Source organism: Pan troglodytes, chromosome 7 (assembly GCF_028858775.2).
Source record: "Pan troglodytes isolate AG18354 chromosome 7, NHGRI_mPanTro3-v2.0_pri, whole genome shotgun sequence".
In the NCBI taxonomy this organism is placed as follows: domain Eukaryota; kingdom Metazoa; phylum Chordata; class Mammalia; order Primates; family Hominidae; genus Pan; species Pan troglodytes.
In genome coordinates this window covers 27,184,764-27,208,170 of record NC_072405.2, presented here as the reverse complement: position 1 = coordinate 27,208,170, position 23,407 = coordinate 27,184,764, and the positions used below count along the sequence as shown (strand labels likewise).

Below are 23,407 nucleotides of genomic sequence, written 5' to 3'. Positions count from 1 at the left end.
AGTAAATATATTTTCTCTTCTTTATCATTTTCTTAGTAACATTTTCTTTTCTCTAGTTTATTATAAAAATAAAGTATATAATACGTACAACATACAAAATATGTGTCCATTCCCTATTTATATTATCAGTTAGACTTCTAGTCAATAGTAGGCTAATATGTTAGTAGCTAAGTTTTTGGAGAGTCAAAAGTTATGTGGATTTTCAACTGCATGGTGGTGGTGGTCAGTGCCCCTAAATCCCATCTTATTCAAAGGTCAACTGTAGACTGAATGTGAAAGTATGGAAAAAGACATTCCATGCAAACAGAACCCAAAAGCAAGCAAATGTAGTCGTTCCTATATCAGATAAAACAGACTTTAAGTAAACTCATGTAAAAAGAGACAAAGAAGGCCATTATACAGTGATAACAGGATCAATTCAGCAAGCAGATATAACACTTATAAATGTATATGTACCTAATACTGGAGCACCCAGGTAATCAAAGCAAATATTATTAGATTTAAATTGCACTTAAACAGGACAGTAATAGTTGGGCACTTAAACACCCCTCTAAGCATCAGATAGATCATCTATACAGAAAACAAACAAAGCAACATTGGATTTAAACTGCACTTTAATCAAACTCTCAGCAAGTTAGGTAAGAAGGAACATACCTCGACACAGTCAAAGCCGTATATGAGAAAACCATAGCCAACATTATACTGAACTGGGGAAAGCTGCAAACTTTTCCTCTAGCTCTGGAACAAGACAAGAATGACCACTTTCTCCATTTTTTTCAGGAGTACTAGAAGTTTTAGCCAGATAAATGATCTTATATAAATAAAACTGTGAAAGCTTCAAAAAATAAAAATAAAAAATAAAAACCTCTGAACTGACAGTCTAATTCAGTAAAGTTGCAGGATACAAAATCAACTTAGAAAAATCAGTGGTGTTTCTGTTTACCAACATTCAAATAGCAGAAAAAGAAAGTAAGAAAGCAATTGCAGGTACAGTAGCTACAAAAAGTAAAATATCTAGGGAAAAATTTAACCAAGGAAATGAAATGTCTCTGCAAGGAAAACTATAAAACACTGATGTAAGAAATTGCAGTGGGCATATGCAAAAATAAAAACACATTGCATTTTCATGAATTGGAAGAATTAATATGGTAAAAATGGCCATACTACAAAAAGCAGTATACTCATTCAGTGCATTCCCTATCAAAGTACCAGTGTCATTCATCACGGAAATAGAAAAAACAGTCCTAAAATTTGCCTAGAACCACACAATACCCTGGATAGCCAAAGCAAGAAGAACAAAGCTTGAGACATCACACTACCAGACTCCAAAATATACTGCAAAACCATAGTAACCAAATAGCATAGTACTGTCATAAAAACAGATACACAGACCAATGGAACAGAATATAGAACCTAGAAAAATAAATCTCATCTTTATAGCCAACTCATTTTCAACAAAGGCACCAAGAACATTCACTGGGAAAAGGACAGTCTCTTCAATAAGCAGACACATCACGTCTCAAAAGAAGACATATAGATGGCCAACAGGTATATGAAAAAATACTGAACATCAGGGAAATGCAAATCAAAACCATAATGAGATATTATATCAACCTAGCTAGAATGGCTGTTATCAAAAAGACAAAACATAGGCCAGGCACAGTGGCTCACGCCTGTAATCCCAGCACTTTGGGAGGCTGAGGTGGGCGGATCACCTGAGGTCAGGAGTTCGAGACCAGCCTCAACATGGAGAAACCCAGTCTCTACTAAAAATACAAAATTAGCCGAGCATGGTGGTGCATGCCTGTAATCCCAGCTACTCGGGAGGCTGAGGTAGGAGAATTGCTTGAACCTGGGAGGCGGAGGTTGCAGTGAGCTGAGATCATGCCATTGCACTCCAGCCTGGGCAACAAGAGCAAAACTCCGTCTCAAAACAAAACAAAACAAAACAAAACAAGACAAAACATAAAAAAATGCTAGTGGGATTAAGAGAAAAGGGAAAGTCTTACACATTGTAGGTGGGAATGTAAATTAGTAAACCCATTAAGGAGGCCAGGCATGGTGGTGCACGCCTGTAATTCCAACACTTTGGGAGGCCGAGGTGGGCAGATGGCTTGAGCTCAGGAGTTCAAGACCAGCCTGGGCAATCTGGTGAAACCTCATCTCTACAAAAAATACAAAAATTAGCTGAGGTGGTGGTGTGTGCCTGTAGTCCCTGCTACTTGGGAGGCTGAGGTGGGAGAATCACTTGATCCCAGGGGGTCAAGGCTGCAGCAAGCCAAGATTGCACCAGTGCACTGCAGCCTGAACGACAGAGCGAGACCCTGTCTCAAAAATAAAATAAAAGTATAGCCACTAAGGAAAAACAGTATGGAAGTTGCTCAAAAACTAAAAATAGAGCTCTCATATTATGCAGCAATCCTACCACTTGGTATATATCCAGAAAAAAGGAAATCAGTATGTTGAAGATCTATCTGCACTCCCATGTTTATTGCAATACTATTCACAATAACCAAGATGGGGAATCTACCTATGTGTCCATCAGCAGATGAAAGCATAAAGAAAATGTGGTATATACACACAATAGAATACTCTTTTGCAGTAACAAAGAATGAAATTCTGTTATTCATGGCAACATGGATGAGTTAGCTTGGGGACATTATGTTAAGTAAAATAAGCCAGGCATAAAAAGATAAATACCGCATGTTCTCACCCATATGTGGAAGCTAAAAAAGTTGATCTCATAGAAGTAGAGTAGAATAGTGGTTACTAGAGGCAGGGAAGTGTGGAGGGGAAGGGGAGTAGGTATAGCCAAAGGTTAGTTAACGGATACAGGATACAAAGGTACAGCTAGCTAGGATGAATAAGTTCTAGTATTCTATAGCAGGACTGGGTGAGTATAATTTACAAACATTTATTGTATATTTTCAAATAGTCGAAAGAGTGGACTTTTAATGTTTTCAACACAAAGAAATGATAAATGTTTAAGGTGTTAGATATGCTAATTACTGTTCTTTGATCATATCACATCATATATGTGTGTGGAAATACACTGTATCTTATAAACATGTGCAGTTACTATCTGTAAACTAAGAGTAATAATAAAAACCCCCAACACACAGGTTTCTTTTGTGCTTTTGTCAGAAATTAAAAAAGGAAAAGTGCTATAGGAAAATTAATCTAGCAAAATTGCTTAGAGTGGATTGGAAGATATGAACCAGTGTTGAGGAGGGAAGACTTGTTAGGGTTGGCATTTAATTCCGAAACTAATTGTATGCACTGTAGAGAAGAGATTCTGATAGGAATATAAATGCATAAATGCATGAGACTTTCAGAAAGTCATGATAGTCTTGGTGACTGTAGATATGGGGAGATATGATGACTCTGAAGTTGGCAGTAAAGTGACAGGAGATGTTAATGATGCATCTGAAATAGGAATTCTTCACCATGAGCTAGTTTTTCAGGGAAGGCAATCACTTTGGTTTTGACATGTTAAATGTGTGACATGGGGCATCTGCCAGACAGCTGGGAATTGTTGACTCTTTGCTTTATTCTGCTTCTCTGGACATGCCCAACTTTCCAGGGGATGATAGGTGCAGGGGGCACACAGTTCAGAGAGCAGGCTTCCTTGATTGCCAAGAGCACATACAGGATCTCAGGAAAGAGAGACTCTGTCCTCAGTGCAGGATTCCTGTTTTCCGTTGTGTCTTTCAAAGGGTGGGGTGGCCTTCTGAGATAATGTAGATATGTAACAGCATGGCCTGTCACTGGCAATGACTTGACCACTGTCTGTGAGAGATGCACAGGACAGAGTACCCAAAATCTCTCTTGAGAGCTTTACCACTTCATACAAAGCTCAGATCCTTCCCTTTCATTCAAAACATAAGATACTTGTCCCTTCCGGATGTCTCCTCAGACCTTCCTGCAAAGTGAGCTAACTAGCCCATGTGTGAGCTTCTCCTGGTTATGGTTTACTTTGTATTTTTTTTCTCATTACGTTATTATCATAGGGTGGGAGTTCCGATTGTCAAGACAGATGGGAATGTAGCTTTGAGATGGTTAACTCTGCTTGGTAAGATTTCTTTTGTATTTGCCTTTCTTTATTCTTGGGGTTAAAAGAATACAATCTGATCTACAGTTATCTTGCTTTCATCTCTCCTTGTTCTGTTATCCCAGTTCAAGTTTAGACTCCTGCCTCAGATGTCTGTTCTGGCTGATTGACATAGTTGCTTCTGAATGGACTAAATTACTGACATCTTTTGCTTTTCCTGTGTAATAGTTTCTATTTGGTGATTCCTTCTCACGCAACAGAACTGTGAGGTAGCCTGAAGCCTAGGGGAGATGTCAGGTCTGGACACCTGAAATTATCATCATAGAGCTATGGAATTATTGATGTAGAGCCTTACATTTAGTCATTTTGAGGTTTTCATGTGCCGCTTCATATGACTTCTGTCATTTTAATCTTACAAAAACCCGTGAAGTAAGCATCTTGTTTGCCTACAGTGATTGTTTGAATTAGGTTCAAAATTAATTGTACAAAACCCTGGGAGTACAAATGTACTTTGTAGTGAGTACAAAAGGCTGGAAAAGAAAGGCAGAATTACTGGCCCAAATCACATGGTAATGTAGCAAAGGCTGGTTCCCAGCACTGGTAGTAATAACAGCTAATTCTTACTGAATATTTCCTATGTGCTGGGCACTGTTTTAAGCAATTTATATATATTGACTGACTTAGGGTACATTTGCCACCGCACCGGTGTGTTGATTGGATGATAGATATTGCTTCCAAGCTCTTGCATTTTGAAAGGCAGAGAATGTGAAATAAGAACAACAGCAGGTGAAAAACTAATCCCTGGGACTTCACCTATCACTAAAGGGGAGTGGGAGAAGTACAACAGGCCAAGGAAATGGAGCAGAATGGCAGCCGTGGCAGAACCGCAGCTGGGAGAGCATGTTGCCTGTGAGCCAGTGAGAGAGAGGGATTCTAAAAGAAATCCTTTACCCTGCCTTTCCTTTAGTTGGCCAGACTGTGCTCTGCTCCTGCGCCTGGGCCTGGAGTTCCGATCCTGCTTCCCTGCCCTCTAGCACACCGATACCCTCATTCATCCCTACAGAGAGGTGGAATGATACATTTCACTTTACTTGATACTTGAGACGAAACTAGACTGTTTGAAGAAAACCTTATACTGAAAGAAAGAAAAAATAAATAAAAAGAAACGGCTTAGAGTTACAAATCTAATTTAACCAAAGGCTAGCCGGAAATCAACTCGATAAGTACAGTTTATCGAGCCCTTCTGGCTGGTTCCTGCTGCCCACTTAGATGCCATTTGGATGCTTAGTGACTTTTCTACTTTTAGGGAGATTCAGTTACCCCCAGAACTTGCTCTTGCTTTTTCTTTGGAGGTATATTATATAAACCCCTCAGGTCAGCCCCTTAAGCCCGTCCCTCTGTTTGCTTCCTGCTCCCATGATGACCCCGCACCCTGTGATTCTGATTCCATCCCAGGCTCAGTACATGGCGAAAGCAGTTTCTCAGCGCACCATCAAAGTGCTTCTTGCCCAGTACATGCAACCGTGTTTTATGCCATCTTGACCTTGCAATTTGATGCTGGTACTTTCTGGGGTTCTCAGTGACATGGGGATACAATAGTGCACAAAACAGATACATATCACTGACTTCTTGGACATTTATTTCATTTGCATCAGTTGGACTAATATTTTGATTACATTCTGAATCATATTATCCAGTTGTCAGTATAAGAATTTACTTAGGGGCTGGGCACGGTTGCTCACGTCTGTAATCCCAGCACTGTGGGAGGCTGAAGTGGATGGATTATTTGAGGCCGGAAGTTTGAGACCAGCCTGGCCAACATGGTGAAAACTCGTCTCTACTAAAAATACAAAAGTTAGCTATACGTGGTGGTATATGCCTGTAATCCCAGCTACTTGGGAGGCTGAGGTGTGAGAATCGCTTGAACCTGGGAGGCAGAGATTGCAGTGAGCCAAGATGACGCCACGGCACTCCAGCCTGGATGACAGAGTGAGGCCCTGTCTCAAAAAAAAAAAAAAAAAAAAAAAAAGAAAATTAGGATAATATTGGAAATAACTGGAAATACCCAGACTACTCAACAATGACTAAATTGTATTACTGATGATACATCGTGTGTTCATTAAAAATGTTTATGGCCAGGTGCGGTGGCTCACGCCTGTAATCCCAGCACTTTGGGAGGCTGAGGCAGGCAGAACATGAGGTCAGGAGATCGAGACCATCCTGGCTAACATGGTGAAACTCCGTCTTTACTAAAAATACAAAAAATTAGCTGGGCGTGGTGGCAGGGGCCTGTAGTCCCAGCTACTCGGGAGGCTGAGGCAGGAGAATGGCATGAACCCAGGAGGCAGAGCTTGCATTGAGCCAAGATAGCACCGCTGCACTCCAGCCTGGGCGACAGAGCGAGACTCTGTCTCCAAAAAAAAAAAAAAAAAAAGTTTATATGGTTTATATTAATAGAAAATAAAGTTTGTGTATGTGTGTGTGTGTGATTGTAAGTAAGTGACAGCAAACAATCAATAGGGAAAGAAAGATTAAAATTCTCCAACTGTGCTAGAAAAAAAGTGCAAATAATGTAAAAGAGTGACTTTGTTCTCTTTGGCTCTTCTTTATGTTCACATGTGGGCTGCCAACTAAATGCCCCTTTTGTAAACTTTGGTCTGAGGGTTGCTTCTTATTCTTTTAACTGTGTGTTGGGTTAACTTTCTCTATATGCTTCAGGTTGCCTAAACTTTCTCTATATTCTTCTTTTGTAAAAAGGAATGAATACTCAATATATCCCAAAGTTAGGGTGAGGATGTTTTTCTCAAAAAGATACCAGAAGAGAGGGAGTGGTCTTACATTAAGTTCTTAAAGTGTTCTGTATTAGGGATCCTCTTTTGATTATTTTGATTAACAAAGAATTCTTTGGAGAAAACATATGAGCTTGAAATAACTATAGATAATGTCAGTTTGGAATGCTTATGGAGATCACTAAAACAGGGTAAAAAGAGGGAGAAAACAAGTTGAACACACATTTAGTAATTCTTTCTGGGGAAGTGCTCTCGGAGGTGCAGGTGTCGGATGTTGGATAAACCAGCTTCTTAAAGATGACTTTTCTAGGTCATACATGCAGTAAGTGATGTTCAGATCACTGCTAGTGAATGGATACTGTAGGTTAGGATAGAACTTCCATCACACATTTAAAAAATTGCTGTATCTCAAATAACTTAGAACTGAAGATGCAAGATAAGGAGACTGTAGTCGTAGCAAAGATCCTTATGACAAATTACACATGAAAATCTTGAACAAAATCATTTCCTGAAGTGGAAGCGAACGAAAACGCATTTATTTATTGTTTTAATGTATTATGTGATTTTATATATGCAAATTAACATAATAAAATATTATAAGGAGCCATTTGATTATTTCATCCATCCTAAAAATTTAAATATTCAATATGGCCAATAACTTTTTGCCCCATTGGAATTTATAGAGTACCTAACAGTTACTTAGAGTTGCCTTATATTTAGGTATACCTGATATCTACCTGGTAGGGAGGTTTTTAAGGATTAAATGAAACAATTAATTGGGTGTCTGTGATGTAGCAAGCATTATCCATAGTAAGCTCTGGGTTAACAGGGACTGACAGAGACCTGCTGTGAGATCTGCTTCCTGCTCTTTTTTGATCTTTCCTTTCTATCACAGGCTGGGTTAGGACACAGAAACTGGTAGAGAGTTTCTTAGAAAGTGACAGGGGAGGCCTGAGAGGTGAAAAGCATCTTGCTTGGTCCCTGGAAGACAGGAATCTCAAAATGTTCATTGTGACTTTCTGCCACTCGACCCCTTTTCTCTTTGTTCCCCCTCCCCCACCCTTACCCCCAGTGCAGTTTGCAGTGCAGGGAACACACATCACTTCTGTGCTGAGAGGGATCACACTCAGTAACTCAAGACAATGAGCTTAGCTACTTTGTTCATCTGTGAAGTAGCTCTAGGACAATTATAGAGGTTTGCAGGTGACTTGTAATTACCTCTTTATTACATGTAATGTTTCCAGCATACAAACCTTTTATACTGTATGTTTCCCAACAAGCTTACCGGGAGGGTCGTATGTATACCCTTTATAAGTTAAATTTCACTTTTGAGGTTTTGTTTTCTTTTCAAAACAGCGTATTAGAGTACAGAGCTCTGGCATGACTATCATTATTGACAGGTTTTGGCTTTTCACCTCTCTCCTCTCGGCTCACTTGGATTTATTTCACATAATATCTTCTTGGAATTCTGATTTTGTCTCTAGATTAAGCTTGAACATTTAGATGTACCTGGTAATGGAGACAACAGACTAAAATACAAAAACTCAATTTTTATAAGCCTTAAATTGGCATTGAATTTTTTTTTCAAGATCTAAGAACCAGACTGAAAAAGTATTAAATTGAGCTAGGAAAACTGATTTCTTGTTTACTGGAACTTGTTCAATGAAGGAAAAGTTACTTTACATAAGGAATTATTGTTACCAGTTCCTCCAGTAATCTTATTGTCTCCTACGTGGATCCCGTGCTTTAAAAAAAGGTAACAATAAAACAGAGGATGTTATGATAATAAAACTCGATATCATGCAGTCAGTCTTGATTTGTGAAAAAGTTGTATTTCTAAAAATCTTATATCAGGTTGGACAATAATAGCTTGCTTGCCTGTTTATATTACTTTATTTGAAATTTTTTAGAAATAACACATTATATCAAATAAAAATTTATTACCTATAGTTTGTCATTTCCAAACTAAACTTTGGAAAGCACTAGTGACTTTCGAGTCTGGAAATACATTGTGCATTTGAAATTTTGTTCCTGATAATTAGTGAGTAATCATTTGTTCCTCCCAAAATTTTGTTCTAAAATTTGTACATGGGGTTTTTAAAAATTCAGGTATGGGGAGACATCCAGACATGGAAATGACTGTTATGAAAGAGGTTTATGCTTACAGATCCTTAGACACAGGAGGCTCAGTACATTGCACGGGATCACAGGGAAACACCAGGTTGGGATGGGAGCCGGAGATGGGAGATGGGGGAGCATGGCCCAGAGCCTTTATTGTTTTTTTGTTCGTTTGTTTGTTTGTTTTTTCAGAAGGGAACGGGCAAGACAGGGTAGCCAAGCTGGGTAAGTTTAAGATTGGCTAGTTTGAATAATTTTGGCAGGCTTTGGGCTATAGGGATGGCCCCCAGTTGTCCAGGACCTGGGCCTGGGTGATTTAGGATGGGGGAATATTACCTGCTGTGGCTCTGGATTGGTTGGTTTGTATATCACAGGCACGCTCGCACAGGGGTCTTTTCTGTCTCTAGGAATTAGCCAGCCCAGGGAGGAACAGTCTCTCCACAGTCAAGGCCCCAAATACGGGAGTATCAAGAACACAGAGAATAAGAGAATATAATCAATACAAACAAAACGAAACAATTGAGGAGTTGAAGATGGCACTGCTAAGCAGGTGCTGTTTTTGTGCATGTTTTTAAGAGATGGTGCTGTAAAAGACTAGAGAACATGTAAGTAATTTATTTCTGAGCTTTACGTTTTGAAATGGTGTTTTAGGGGGTTAGTCAAAGTAAGTGTTAACTAAAGCCTAATGCGATATGCTATAGACATTTGGAAAACTTGAATTCAGTAACCTGACCCATGTAAATTTCTCCCCCATGTGAAGATGGTGGGTGGGGGTAGGAGGTCTGTGGTGGGTATGGGGTGCTTTCGGCTTTGCCCCGCTAGCTTATGGGATGCTCACAATTCCTCAGGGCTGCTTCACTTCCAGCTCCATCTTCTGAATTCCAGGCATAAGGAAGAGGGAGAACAAAAGGGCGCTTACCCCTCTTTCCTCCCCTTGGAAGGAGCGGTCTTAGAAGGCTTGCCCAACAAATCCAGCTTACATCTCATAGGGAATTGGTGATTCACGGACTGGTTAGTGCTTGTATGAAGCCAGCAAAGGTTGTCCTTTCTGCTGTTGAAACCAACTCAAAAAATAGCTCTTCTTTGAGAGGATTTTGAAAAGGGAAGTGGGTAGTTTTATAAAAAATGTAATTCTACTAAAAGTCATAGTGATTATAGTATCAGTAATAAAACCTTGAGCTTTTATTCTATACTGGTTGCTACTCTGAGTGCTTTATGTATTTGTATGTACAGTTCATTTAGTCCTCAGAAAACCCCATTATTATTCCCGTTTTTTTTTTTCAGATGGAAATTGAGGCTCACAGAGGTTAAATAACTTGCTCAAGGTAACATAATTGAAAAGTGACGGAATCCAGATTAATAGCCGAGATTGTTTGCTTTAACCACGTGGTTATACTGATCTGTAATTTAAACATCTCTAGCTCAGAGATAAGGAAGCTAAAGCTGGAAAGTTTTAAGGCGTTGGCCCAAGGTCACGCCGGTAGTCGGCACTGAGCTTCTGTTTCTGGGTGTATTTCCACTACCCTGGTGCTGTCTCTAGGTGCACACTCTCATCTATATCCTCTTATATTTGGGCCAGGCTTCTTGAGAGGTGGATATTTTTGGCTTGCTATGGTTCTGAATCCTGAAAATTATATTCTTTCTTTAGACTTCTTTTACTTGGCAAGGAATCCCCCTGGAGGCACTTTAGCTTAGGGGTAGGGAGGGTGGACTTTAGAGGCACATTGCCTGTGTTTGAATCCTGGTTGTGCCAGCATTAGCCGTGTGATCTTGGACAAGTCACACACCTCTCTTGAGTTTTAGTAGTTTCATCTATAAAATGGGTTAATCATAGTAGCCATCCCACAGGGCTGCTGGTAGAAATAGATGAATTAATACAATAAAACTGCTTAGTATAGTGCCTGGCACATAAGTAAATACTTTCTATCCTGCTTATATTATTACTTATCAGAAACGTTCTCCAAATTAAACCGAACACATTTTTCAGCACCCTGTTTGGCACTCAGTAAATGTATATGGAATGAATAAAAGCAACTGTGAAGTGGTTTGTATTGTCAGCCCATGCATCTCATACTGGTTGGAAATATTAGGGTTACAGAAGATTGGAATTTTCATGTTATTTTTAATATTTGTATTAATAGCCATTATCACTATTAAGGATCAATAATATTACAATATCTTACTCATCTTGTGCTACTTTCCACCTCACTTCACTTTTCTCATGTATAAAACTATTAGTTTTTACATTTGGTGCTTTTATACTGAGACTGGGTTGAAAGGCATTGTATACATCCAAGGTACTGTAAGTGATATAAAAGTTTATGGCTTCATATTTAAAAATGGATGTTACTGGTTTTGAGTCTTCTCATGTCACATTTCCAAGTAACAGCAATCACCCATTAAATATTAATTTAATCACAGGAACAAGATACAGTCGTCACTAAAATGACTTTAAATGGCAGCATCACTTAGCAGTGAGATAAGGACTGGCAAAGCAGGATTTGTGTCATTCTGTGGCAGCTTTTAAACAATGTGTTTGCATTTCCCTTGTCCGTTAAAATAATACAAGAATTAAACCCTTTTAAAGAGAACCTACCCATCTCTTTCCCATGTGTCATTCTTGCATCAGAGAAAATGCTGCATAATACTAAGATGACAGCCCCACCTCTGATGTCACCCAGGATGGTACAATCCTCTCCAAGCCTTTGCTGGGCTTCCTGCTGCTGCACTGGGGGACATGGTTACATTAAAGCTAACTCCCGGCATCTCAATTATCTCCTTGGAAGTAGTTTTCACAAATATAAAAACGCCCTACGGTGGCTGTTTTCGGTAAGCTACCAAGGTAGAGAGCGGCAGAGGCAGACAGGGAGAGCAAACGGGAGAACAGGCTGCTTCCGCCTTTGTGAGAGGGACTGAGGCAGCAGCTCCTCTCGGCTCGGGTTCCAAGTGCTCAAAGTGCTTCCATTTCCATCACCGTGTGCAGTGCAGGGCAAAAGGGGCTGCCAGGAAATCTGAAACTAATTTGCTTCCAGTTGACTAGAACAGCATATTTTGAATTAGCTTGCTTCTTTTTAAGCTAACTTTTCTCAAGCGTTAAACTGATGAACTGGGCATTTTCTATGATCAATGGGTAACTGCTGGAGCTACAGTAATCTCTGTGAGTAACCTCTATTTGTAGGTCTATGCAGGCAAATATATTTTTATATATCTATTTCTTTTAAATGCTGCTGTGAAAGTATCCGTCTGTATTATTGACTGCTTTTGCTTACTAGTCTTGTCTTTCGAGCGTCCCAGTAGGAGACCCCTGGGGCTAGACCAGGTTCTGCTGAATCCAGACAGAGAGGAGAGCATTTTGCATTTATTCAGGGATGCCCACGCCAACCATTCTTTAATTCCCAGTCATCAGAGAGATGCCGGCTGCCCTGTGAATGCCTATGCCCAGCACCTCACCTGGCTTTACCTGGAATGTTGATTTCAGCATGTGACATTGAGTTTTTCAAAATTTTTATTTTTATATAGAAAGCAGAATATTATTCTTACCTGTAATCTTACTTCTTTTCTTTTTTTTTTCCCCAGCAGCTTTCCTGGGAACACACAATTCTGTCACCCTATGTCTGCTCCCTGTTTGTGATATATTATATAGACAGAAAGAGAGAAAACAGGCTACCCCTCCAGTTTTAGAAAGACATAATGTTGTAGTGCTGGATGGGAATAGGGGAGGAGTTTCTCTTAAAGAGCTCAAACTGCTTTCCATCTGTGTGCCTGAAGTACAGCTTAGTATCTGAACAGCCTTGAAGGGAACAAGGTTAGCTCAAAGGTAGCACCAAAAATGTTCTGGAAACACGCTAGTTGAGGCTGAGATAGAATCTTTACTGGAAGTTTGTAACAGGTATCTCAGTTTACACACAGGGATGTGTTTTTCCTGTTTGTTAAAAGTGTCGCTTTTATAGTAATTCAAGATTTATTTCTCTCTCACCATGGAAACTGACTTTCAACTCTCTGTAAAATTTGCATTTCTAGATATACTTGGGATAATTGTTTATGTCAGATTGTAGCCTGAATCCTTAGTGAAACTGTGGGTCTCTTATTGAGCATGAAAACTACTGGCTGCAAATGTGGATCAGCTGAGTCCTGAGTCCGCTACACACTGGAGGCTGAGTGAGGTGGCGTGTTTACCACTGCACCTAACATCTGTCTTCATAGACAGAAGTTTAAAGAAGTCCACAGCTGTAGTTGATCATCACTGCGAAGAACTCCAGCTGCTTGGCATTCATGATTATTTTTTAAAAGAATTGTATGGTTTTTTGAAACATCAAATTCTTAAATGTCCCAATATTTCCTACATATATAAGAAACAGTTTATATTAATCTTACCATATCTGTGTTAATTTTAGCAGAAGAAAGCTTGCTGTGAGCGAGACTGTGGGGTTATTTAAAAGTTTAGTTTAAACTTTTTTTTGGCTTTTAAAAATAAAATTAAAACTAAAGAGTCAGTAAAGAGAGAAATTTTACAATTGGATTTTTAAAAGTATGGATTCCCCAACAGAAAGGATCGTAGAAAATGGACAGAATGGATGAAATCAGAGGGGCATCCCTGATCAGAAGGTAAAAGGCTGAAAGGAGAAGCACAAGATGTGGATATAAAAAACCAGAAGTTATGACAAAGAGAGGCAGACAAGAGTGGAGAACCCCACTGGTTGAAAAAGGAAACCAGCTTTGAAAAACGGCAATTTTAAAGATGAGCTCAAATTCAGCTCTTACAGCTTAGTGTTTCTTCTCTGTAACAGGTAACAGTGCTCTGCACAGTTGCAGAGACTTCGGTTTAAAATTAATGGGCTGTTCCCTGTCTCACTCAAGCTTCCCTTTGGTATGCTGTATGCGGTGCCACTCCTTAGCTCACAGAGCTGCCTCTGAAATTGACTGAATGGTAAACTAGTATCATTTCTCTAGGGATTAGAGCTGAATAAGAAAAATTGGGTTCTGAATCATTAGTATGTGAAATTTAGTTTGCCGTAAGCACAGCTGTAACTATTAATCACTTGGGGAAAGCGTGTCCAATTAATGGAATATTTTCTGTTCGTGTGCACACGTTAGAAGCTTGTGTAGTGGTTGGCAGGCCTTTTCCTGTTTTTTTTTTTTTTTTCCTAACACATAAACAACTTAAATATCTGTGCCTTTAGCATTATCAGTGTCCAGACAATAGCCAGCATCCTGGATTACATACCGTAGTTTTCTTCAAAACGTGACTTTTCTTAGGGTGAAGAGAGTGTCTTAAAATATAATGTATTTAGATTACTCATTTAGTAATTCTCATTACTCATATTCATTTTTCAGTTATTTTTATCATACCAAATTTATTTTCTATTGCTGGGCAAAATGGGTTAGATTATCCTCTTGTTTTATTGTAATACAAATTTTACTATTGCATTGCAAATTTGAGTCATGTATCACTGTGTTGCTGGTGAAGTTTATTGATTATTAAACGTAAAAATGTTGATAATTATTACAGTTAAGGATTATAGTTACTTATAAATTAAATGCATTTGAGATTTTTTTTAACTCTGCAAGGCTTGCTCTTTATATTTGTTTTGTAAATTAAGCATTTATCTTCCAATCTTACAGATTTATGAAATTTCACACTAAGGGATCAGAGTGGTCACTCTTTTTCCTGCCCTCGTCTTTGGAACTGAATTCCTTTCTGACAAGTGAGGGGAATGTGTTTTTAAGCTTGCTTCTATAAATTTTCTAGTGTTAAAATAGCTTACTAATTTATAGTTTTCTTGTACTAACAAATATTAATATGTTTTAAGGTGTTTACTAACTGGTATTCATTAGGGAACAGAGAACACCAAAGATGTTATTGCATTTATGAATATCACATGTAGAAAGGAGGGAAAACAGATTATTAGTGGCTGGGTTAGCCATAATTTATAAAGGATTGAAAATCCGATGAACTATAGTCATAGGAAATAGATTATAAGACCCTTAGTGCATTCTCCATAGTATCTTATCAGACTGAATTTCCCCGTACATTTCTATTTTACAAGCAATGCATCCAAAGATATGAACATTAAAAACCTTGGGAAAATATTCTGGTTTTTAAAAATTGAAAAGGCCTTACCCTTCCCTGAGCCCATTTCTTTAAGCTCCAAAGTAATTTTTTTAAGGCTGTGTACAAATAATAATATACAGGTTTTGACTAATGGTCAAGTTTACATTTGCAGTTATTTTATGATCTTTTTGTGTAAGTAGAGAGTCATTGGCCATTCATTGTGAGAGAAATTTACTATGAGCTATAAAATCAAGAAGGGGTCATATTACAGCAGAGGCAATTCTCTTCCTCTCTTGGAAAGGGACCGAGGTTACTTGCTAATTCGAGGGTAAACCCAGACCAGAATGATCAAGTGTTTCTCTTTGCAGTAATGAGATTGTTTTCTTGGAACTTACTTTATTTGATGTCTATTTGATTGAACAGTTGGACCTCTGAGTTAGGAGGCAGGCAGTTATGATCTCTTTTAAAATAAAAAAGTAGGTATTAAATGTAATCAGAATGACTTGTAGATATTGTAGTTTTCTGGAGGTGTGTTTCTCATCCTGTAACGTGTATACAAATCCTCTGGGATTCTCGTTAGAAACCAACAGGATTCTGATTGGGAATGTCTGAGGTGGTGCCTGAGAGTCTGAATTTCTAACAAGCCTCCTTGGTGATATCTATGCTGCTTTATCAAGACCACACTGAGTAGAAAGGCTCTAGGGCAGCACTTTCAAATAGAGCTTTCTGTGATGACGGAAATGTTCTCTGTGTATAGACAGATACAGAAATATACAGGTATCTATACAGACATACATACTCCACTATACAGATATATGGATATCTGTGTGTGTGTGTGTGTGTGTGTGTGTATATATATATCTACATAAGCTATATATATGTGTATATATATCCATATATCTGTATAGTGGAGTATGGTAGGTATTAGCTACATATGGTATGGAGCACTAAGGAACTACAATTTCAATTTTATTAAATTTTAAGTAACTTAAATGTAAATGTAAATAGGCTTCTGTGGATATGGCTACCAAATTGGACAACACAGTGTTAGAGAGAAATCCACTGAGAAATTTATACTTAATGGTATTAGCTCATGTAGGATCACGCTGAATTCTAGAATAGGCTGAGATTATCTCCACTGAAATTTACCACTGCCTGAACTTTGTTTGTGAGCAGACAGTATATATAGATGGAGCTGCTGGATTGTAAGCTCCTTGATGACAGAGGCCAAGTTGCTCTTGTTTGTTGCCCTTTTCTCTGCTGCTTGATGCATTCATGGTCCACAAGAAATGTTGGCTGAGTAAATGAGAGAATGAACTGGCTCTAATATCAGGAAGCGCCCTACTGTTTCCCGAATCCTTTTCAAGCCTGGACTTAGAAGCAACGGGTAGGACTTGGGTGACACTAACATATAGTGTTTTGCTTATGTTGAAGGAGGCTGATTTTTTGCTTCTGTCTTAAGGTTTTTTGTTTGTTTGTTTGTTTGTTTGTTTGTTGAGACAGAATCTTGCTGTGTTGTCCCAGCTAGAGGGCAGTGGCACAATCACAGTTCACTGCAGCCTCAACCTCCCAGGCTCAAGCAGTCCTCTCACCTCAGCCTCCCAAGTAGCTGGGAGCACAGGCACACACCACCACACCTGGCTAAGTTTTTAAATTTTTTGTAGAGGAGGGGTCTCCCTGTTTGCCCAGGATGGTCTTGAACTCCTGAGCTCAAGCGAACCTCCTGCTTCAAGCTCCCAAAGGGTTGGGATTACAGGCGTGAGCCACCTCATCTGGCTTTCACCTTCTATTAATTGGTATCCTATTGGTTCCGGGACATTCATAATTGATTGCTTCAACAAAAAGACCCATTTTGCTAGGTAAAATTGTTATAGGCTCTGGAGATATAATTGTAAAGAAAGCAAATAAAGTTCTTGCCTTTTAGAGTTTATCTTTTTGTGGCAACAAAACAATACAAGACAAAACAAAAACCTTTTACTAAAAAATGGCATGACTGATCCCAGGTTCTAGAAAATATATGTGTGTAGAATCCGTAACCGTGGCTCTCCTGAGGAACCTAGGCATAGATGTGACTGCCATATAGTCTGGGGAAACGTATGTCCTGTTGCTGAGAATCCCGCATGAAAACGGTTTTATCTGGTTCAAATTTCAGCTTACAGTGACCGAGTCTACGGTAGATGTGGCAAATAGTTCTTATATTTTGTTTTTCTTGAACTATTGTCTTTTCAGGAGTTTGCTAGCCAGAGTGGAAGAAAACCTGTTTGATTTACTGCTCCTCAAACAGGATAATTCTTAGAAAGACCCTGGTTTTTCTGCAGCCAATCTTATGGAACAGGCTTATTTTCCCACAATTTGAAGAAATTTCTTTCTATTTCGTTTCATTTTATTACAGCTCTGTCCCTGTGTTCCAGAAACAGATGACTACTTAATATATAACCCAAAGCACTCCTAAAATTCATCTTGTTAACATTCAAATGTATCTCATTTCTTTCTCAATATACTAAATTAAAAGAAAAAAGGTTTTTAAAAAATCAGTGGGTTTATATGTCATTGCAGGAAAAGCATCTTTGCTAAACAACAGGAAACACGACTTGTTAGGAATCTAACCAGATACACAAAGCAGCAGATAAAGTCTCTGATAGAAAAGTATGACTTCTAATGGACTATAAATAGATACCTCCAAAAAGTACATGTATTTCACATGAATGTGAAAACTCTTCTCTCTTCCCTCCTCCACACTCTACACTACATTTTCATTTCCTTAAGGGGAAAAATACACGCAGTAAAGTATGAACTCTTTATTAATTCACATTCTACTAGTGTGTGGTTTATATTTAGGTAAGTGCTAAAGTTCTTTTTTTATATTTAACAAGTCCCTGAGTCCCTTTGTCACACATACAAGACCAAATTCAGGTAGGACTAATTCAGGAAGGCTCACTGGAGGGGAAATGTTTTCAGTGGATTCTTACATTAGTAATAGATGTAGACGGAAAGGGAAAGTGTTAACAAGTTTCAGGTTTGGTGTAAGAGCTCACAGCAGTTGGAAGAAGCCATGTTGAAACTAGAGGAGTTTGCCCCATTTCAGTGGGGCAGAGGAGTTGCCCCATTTCAATGGGGCAGAGGAGATGAGGAGATGAGGGGCATGGATGCCGGTCCAAGTAGAGTGTCGTGGGAGATGCAGCACCCCTTGCATCTTTGTTCTTGTCTATTCTGCCTTTGTTCTGGCTCTAGCACTCACCGTCTCTCACCTGTACTATTGCCAGAAGCCTGTGTGGTTATTCCTGAGTCTATGCTTGTGCCCTCTCTGCTACACATCCTTCACATTCCACCAAGGCGAGCTTTCTAACATGCCAAACAGACTTTTCATGTTCTGGAAATACTCAGTTTTGAATCCGCTGTGTTTAGTACATAGCAGGTAATCAATATTTGCTGAATGCGTGAATGAATTTTGGAAACAATGGGCACTTAATAGGAAGTATCTAAGGCCCTATTTTACAAGGGAGCAGCTTAAAAAAATCTTAAAACGGTAATTTGGTCTTTTTTTAAAAAATTATCTTAGCATATAGTCCCAATTTTTAAACATAAGGAATAAATCAGAAATTCTAAATAAAAGGTCAGGATTAACAACACAGTCAAGTTGTGATAACCAATGCAAACAGCAAAAATAAACTGCTCATGGGGTGTGACAGAGGGTGCCTTATTTGAAAGGAAATTCTTGCTGTTATGCTGAATCCTTAGGGACATGATGATGAAGGCTGTTTCTACCCAGAAGCTACAACTAGAACACTTCTGGTTTTATTCTTCATTATATTTGTTAACATTACTGCTCTTAGAAATGATGGTCTTGGCTAAATGCGTTAGTTCACGCCGTAATCCCAGCACTTGGGGAGGCCAAGGTGGGAGGATCACTTGAGCCCAGGAGTCCGAGACCAGTCTGGGCAACATAGGGAAACCCCGTCTCTACAAAAAAATAAAAATAAAAAAATTAGCCGGGTGAGGTGGCACATGCCTGTGGTTCCAGCTACTCCAGAGGCTGAGGCTGGAGGATCACTTAAGCACTGGAGGAGGCTGAGCAGCAGTGAGCTATGATGGTGCCACTGCACCCCAGCTGGGTGTCAGAGTGAGACCCTATCTCAGAAAAGAAAAAAAAACAATGATGAATGGTGGTCTCTCACAGTTCAGTGTCCCTGAGTTTCTCCCAGGCTTTTACTCCTGAGAGACAGAAGACTAGAAATTTAGTCCTGACTTACAGTTCTAAAACAATACTTTATTGAACATCATTTTATTGACCTTGGTCAGGTCCTTTCGCCTCTCAGAACATTTGTCTCCCCCCGTCTGTTCCAGTTCTTAGAACAGTAAACACAGACCACGAGAAACTACTCCAGTATTTAATAGTAAAGCAAGCAATCTGTCACGCAGGGCTTTGCCTTGCCCTTTCTCCCTCTTATCTGACCTCGTTTTCTTTGACCGGTTGCCAAGTTGTTATATCAGACTTCACAAGCACTTGCCCACAATTGTTGAATTTGCTGCCCCTTTCTGAGGGACATTTCAATGAAAACTATTAAAAATGGGGTGAAGGAATTATCAGAATTCTCTGAGGCCCCTTGATATCTTTTGGTCGCTTCTCTTGGGGCCAGTGTTCAGTTTGTGTGTGTGTGTGTGTGTTTGTGTGTGTGTGTGTGTGTGTGTGTGTGTGTGTGTGTTTGTTTGTTTGTTTTTTCCAGAGGGCAGTTGAAACTGTTAAAGCAAAGTGGGCTCCCAAGTGTCTAAGTTTAACTTTTCTTCCCTTTGTTGAATGGATTTCACTGTTACATGTTTTCGTGTAGTTTATAAATACAGCTTCAGCAGTCACTATGGTCAGTTTTCTTAAAACACTTCATGATGGGTTAAACATTATTGCCTTTGGAAGCTTTAAGGTGTGAGTAACATTATGCTTATTTGTTTTGTATATTTACACTATATATACCATACAGCAAAAGTCTTTTTGACATTTATTTATACAGAGGAGAGGACTTTTTTCAAGAGTTGGTGAGCAAGGGAAGGCTTAATTAAGGACAGGGGATTTGGTTTAGGGTTGAAAAGTGAAGATAATCTGATTTATGTTGAAATGAGAAGAAAAAGTATGTCAGGTAGAGAAAGGAAGTTGAACAAAGGCAAAGGAGCGTGTGTATGTCTATGCATTCAGAATGTATGTATGCTTAAGCTTATTTCCAGTGTGTATTAGGATTAGAACAAATCTTTTCAGGGTATTCATGGGCTGCCTCCTACTTCAGTTTAGAGGCAATGGTATAACATGTGAAAGGGGGTTGACAGAGACTTGATTAGGAAAGATGGATTGGGATTGTAAAGGAAGAAGTAAAGCTTTTATCCACAGATGACATGATCTGGTATGTAGAATCCTGAGGAATCTACAAATATGTTATTATATGCTCCAAGTTAAGCAAGGTTGTAGGATATAAGATTCACATACAGCAACAAACTGAATTTCTATACATGGCTACTGAATGATCTAAAGAAATTTGAAAAGCAATATCAAAAGAAATAGAATCTTAGGGGAATAAATTGAAAATCTGTACATTTAAAATTATTAAAAAAATGGCTAAAAGAAATTAAAGAAGATTAAATAAGTGAAAAGACAGCCCATGGTCATGGAACAAAAGATGTAATAGTAATACTGTTAAGAAGCCAGTACTGTATAGATTCATTGCAGCCCCTATCAAAATCACAGCTGTCTGACGAGTTGATTCTACAAGTAATGGGAAATTCAAGGGGCCGAGAGTAACCAAAACAACCTGAAAAAGGAAGAACAAGGTTGGAGGAGACTCACACTTCCAGATTTCACTTACTGCAAAGCTACAATAGTGAAGACAGTGTTATTCTGGCATAAAGATAGGCATCTAGCCAGGTGTGGTGCTACATGCCTGTAATCCCGACACTGGAAGGCTGAGGCGGGAGGGATCACTTGAGCCTAGGAGTTCAAGACCAGCCTGGGCAATGTAGTGAGACCCTGTCTCTTAAAAAAAATGAAAAATTGTCCAGGCATGGTGGTGCATGCGTATAGCCCCAGCTACTCGGAAGTCTGAGGTGGGAGGATCGCTTGAGTCCAGGAGGTCAACACTGCAGTGAACTGTGATTGCCCCACCCACCGTACTCCAGCCAGGGCGACAGAGTGAGATCCTGTCAAAAAGAAAAAAAAAAAAAAGATAGGCATCTAGCTCAATGGACTTGAGAGTCCAGAAATAAACCTTTGCATATATATTAATATATGTATATGTTTGATTTTTGACATGGGCACCAAGGCTTTTTGATGGGTAAAGAATAGTCTTTTCAACAGACAGCTCTGGGACAACTGGATATCCACATACAAAATAATGAAGTTGGATTTCTACTTCACATCGTGTACGAAAATTAATTGAAAGTGGATGAGAGAGCTAAATGTAATAGCAAATACTGCAAAACTCTTAGAAGACAACGTAAAAGTAATCTTTGTGACGTTGGTTTAGACAATGATTTGCTACATATGATACAAAAAGCACAAGAGACCAAAGGAAAAACGGATAATTTGGATTTCAGCAAAAGTAAAAACTTCTGTGCTTCAGAAGACACTGTCAGTTAAGTGAAAAATGACCACTCACAGAATGGTAGAAAACATTTGCAAAGTGTACATCTAATAAAGAACTTATGTCCAGAATATATAAAGAACTCTTAGAACTCAGTAATAAAAAGACAAATAATTCAGCCATCAAATGGGCATGTCTCTAAAAAAGATGCACAAATGGCCAAAAAACACATGACAAGGTGCTCAACATAATTAGTCATTAGGGAAATGCAAATGAGAATCACAGTGAGATACCACTTCTAGGATGTCTGTAACAATAAACAGACAATAATAGAATCTTAGACATTGCTTGTAGGAATGTAAATAGTGCATTTGCTTTGGAAAACTGTTCAGCAGTTTCTTAAAATATTAGACATAGGTTTACTATATGATCCAGAAATTTCACTCCTAGGTATATACAGAAGAGAATAAAAAATATATTTAGGCCAGATGCGGTGGTTCATGTCTGTAATGCCAGCGCTTTAGGAGGCCGAGGCAGGCGTATCCTTTGAGCCCAGGAGTTCGAGACTAGCCTGGGCAACATGGTGGAACCCCATCTCTGCCAAAAAAAAAAAAAAAGAAAAATTAGCTGGGCATGGTGGCGCATGCCTGTGCCTGTAGTCCCAGCTACTCAGGAGGCTGAGGTGGGAGAATGGCTTGAGCCCAGGAGGTCAGGGCTGCAGTGAGCCATGATCGTCCCACTGCACTCCAGCCTAGGTGACAGAGTGAGACCCTGTCTCAAAAAAAGGAAGAAAAGAAAAAATATATTTAGACCCTGAAACTTATGTACACATTTTTTATTCATAGCAGCCAACAAGTGGAAACAACTCCAATATCTCATCAACTGATGAATGGCCAAAGAAAAGACTGCTCCCGTATGATGAAACATTATTTGGCAATAATAAAGAATGAAGTTCTCAGCCAGGCTCAGTGGCGCATACCTGTAGTCCAGCTACTTGGGAGGCTGAACTGGGAGATTTGCTTGAGACCAGGAGTTTGAGACCAGCCTGGGAACCATAGAGAGACCCTGTCTCTCTTTACATGTAAAAAATAATAAAATAAAAGGAATGAAGTTCTGATAGATGATATGACATGAGTACACCCGACAACCTTGTGCCAGGTGAAAGAAGCCAGACCCCAAATGCCATATATTGTATGATTGCATTTATATGAAGTGTCCAGGACAGACCATTTCATAGAGACAGAAAGTATATTGGTAGTTACCAGGGGCTGAGAAAAGCTGAAATGGGGAGTGGCTGCTTATGGATACAGGTTTTCTTTTTGGGAGTGATAAAAATGTTCTGGAATGGCCAGGCACCATGGCTCACGCCTGTAATCCCAGCACTTTGGGAGGCCGAGGCGGGCGGATCACAAGGTCAGGAGATCGAGACCATCCTGGCTAACTCTGTGAAACCCCATCTCTACTAAAAAAATACAAAAAATTAGCCAGGCGTGGTGATGGGCACCTGTATCCCAGCTCCTCGGGAGGCTGAGGCAGGAGAATGGCGTGTATCCAGGAGGCGGAGCTTGCAGTGAGCCGAGATCGCGCCACTGCACTCCAGCCTGGGTGACGGAGCAAGACTCCGTCTCAAAAAAAAAAAAAGTTCTGGAATTAGATCGTGGTGATAGTTGTACAGTTTTGTGAATATACTAAAAATGCCTGAATCTTAAAAGGTGGAACCATGAAAAGACCTACTGCATTCTTTACTGAAAGACATAAAATGTCAATATTCCACCCTAGGAAGAAGGCTCTTTATTGTTTTTAGCTATCATCTTTTTCAATTCATTGTTTGAAAAGT

General features: G+C 39.2%; 1 protein-coding gene across 18 annotated transcripts in view; it reads left to right on the top strand.

The window, feature by feature from the left end:
* Positions 1 to 23,407, top strand: part of PSD3 (pleckstrin and Sec7 domain containing 3) — a 728,752-nt gene that overhangs the window by 358,871 nt on the left and 346,474 nt on the right. The window contains exon 1 of one of the 18 annotated variants that reach the window (XM_024345062.3): positions 11,666 to 11,787. The exons of 16 other annotated variants lie outside the window; for them this stretch is intronic. Coding sequence is in view for 1 of the 2 variants with exons in the window: in XM_024345061.3 (XP_024200829.3) it covers positions 12,085 to 12,115 (31 nt within the window). In the remaining variant the exon portion in view is untranslated. Of the gene's footprint in view, positions 1 to 11,665; positions 12,116 to 23,407 lie in introns of those variants that run through there. One more of the 18 variants, XM_024345061.3, reaches the window with a different exon arrangement.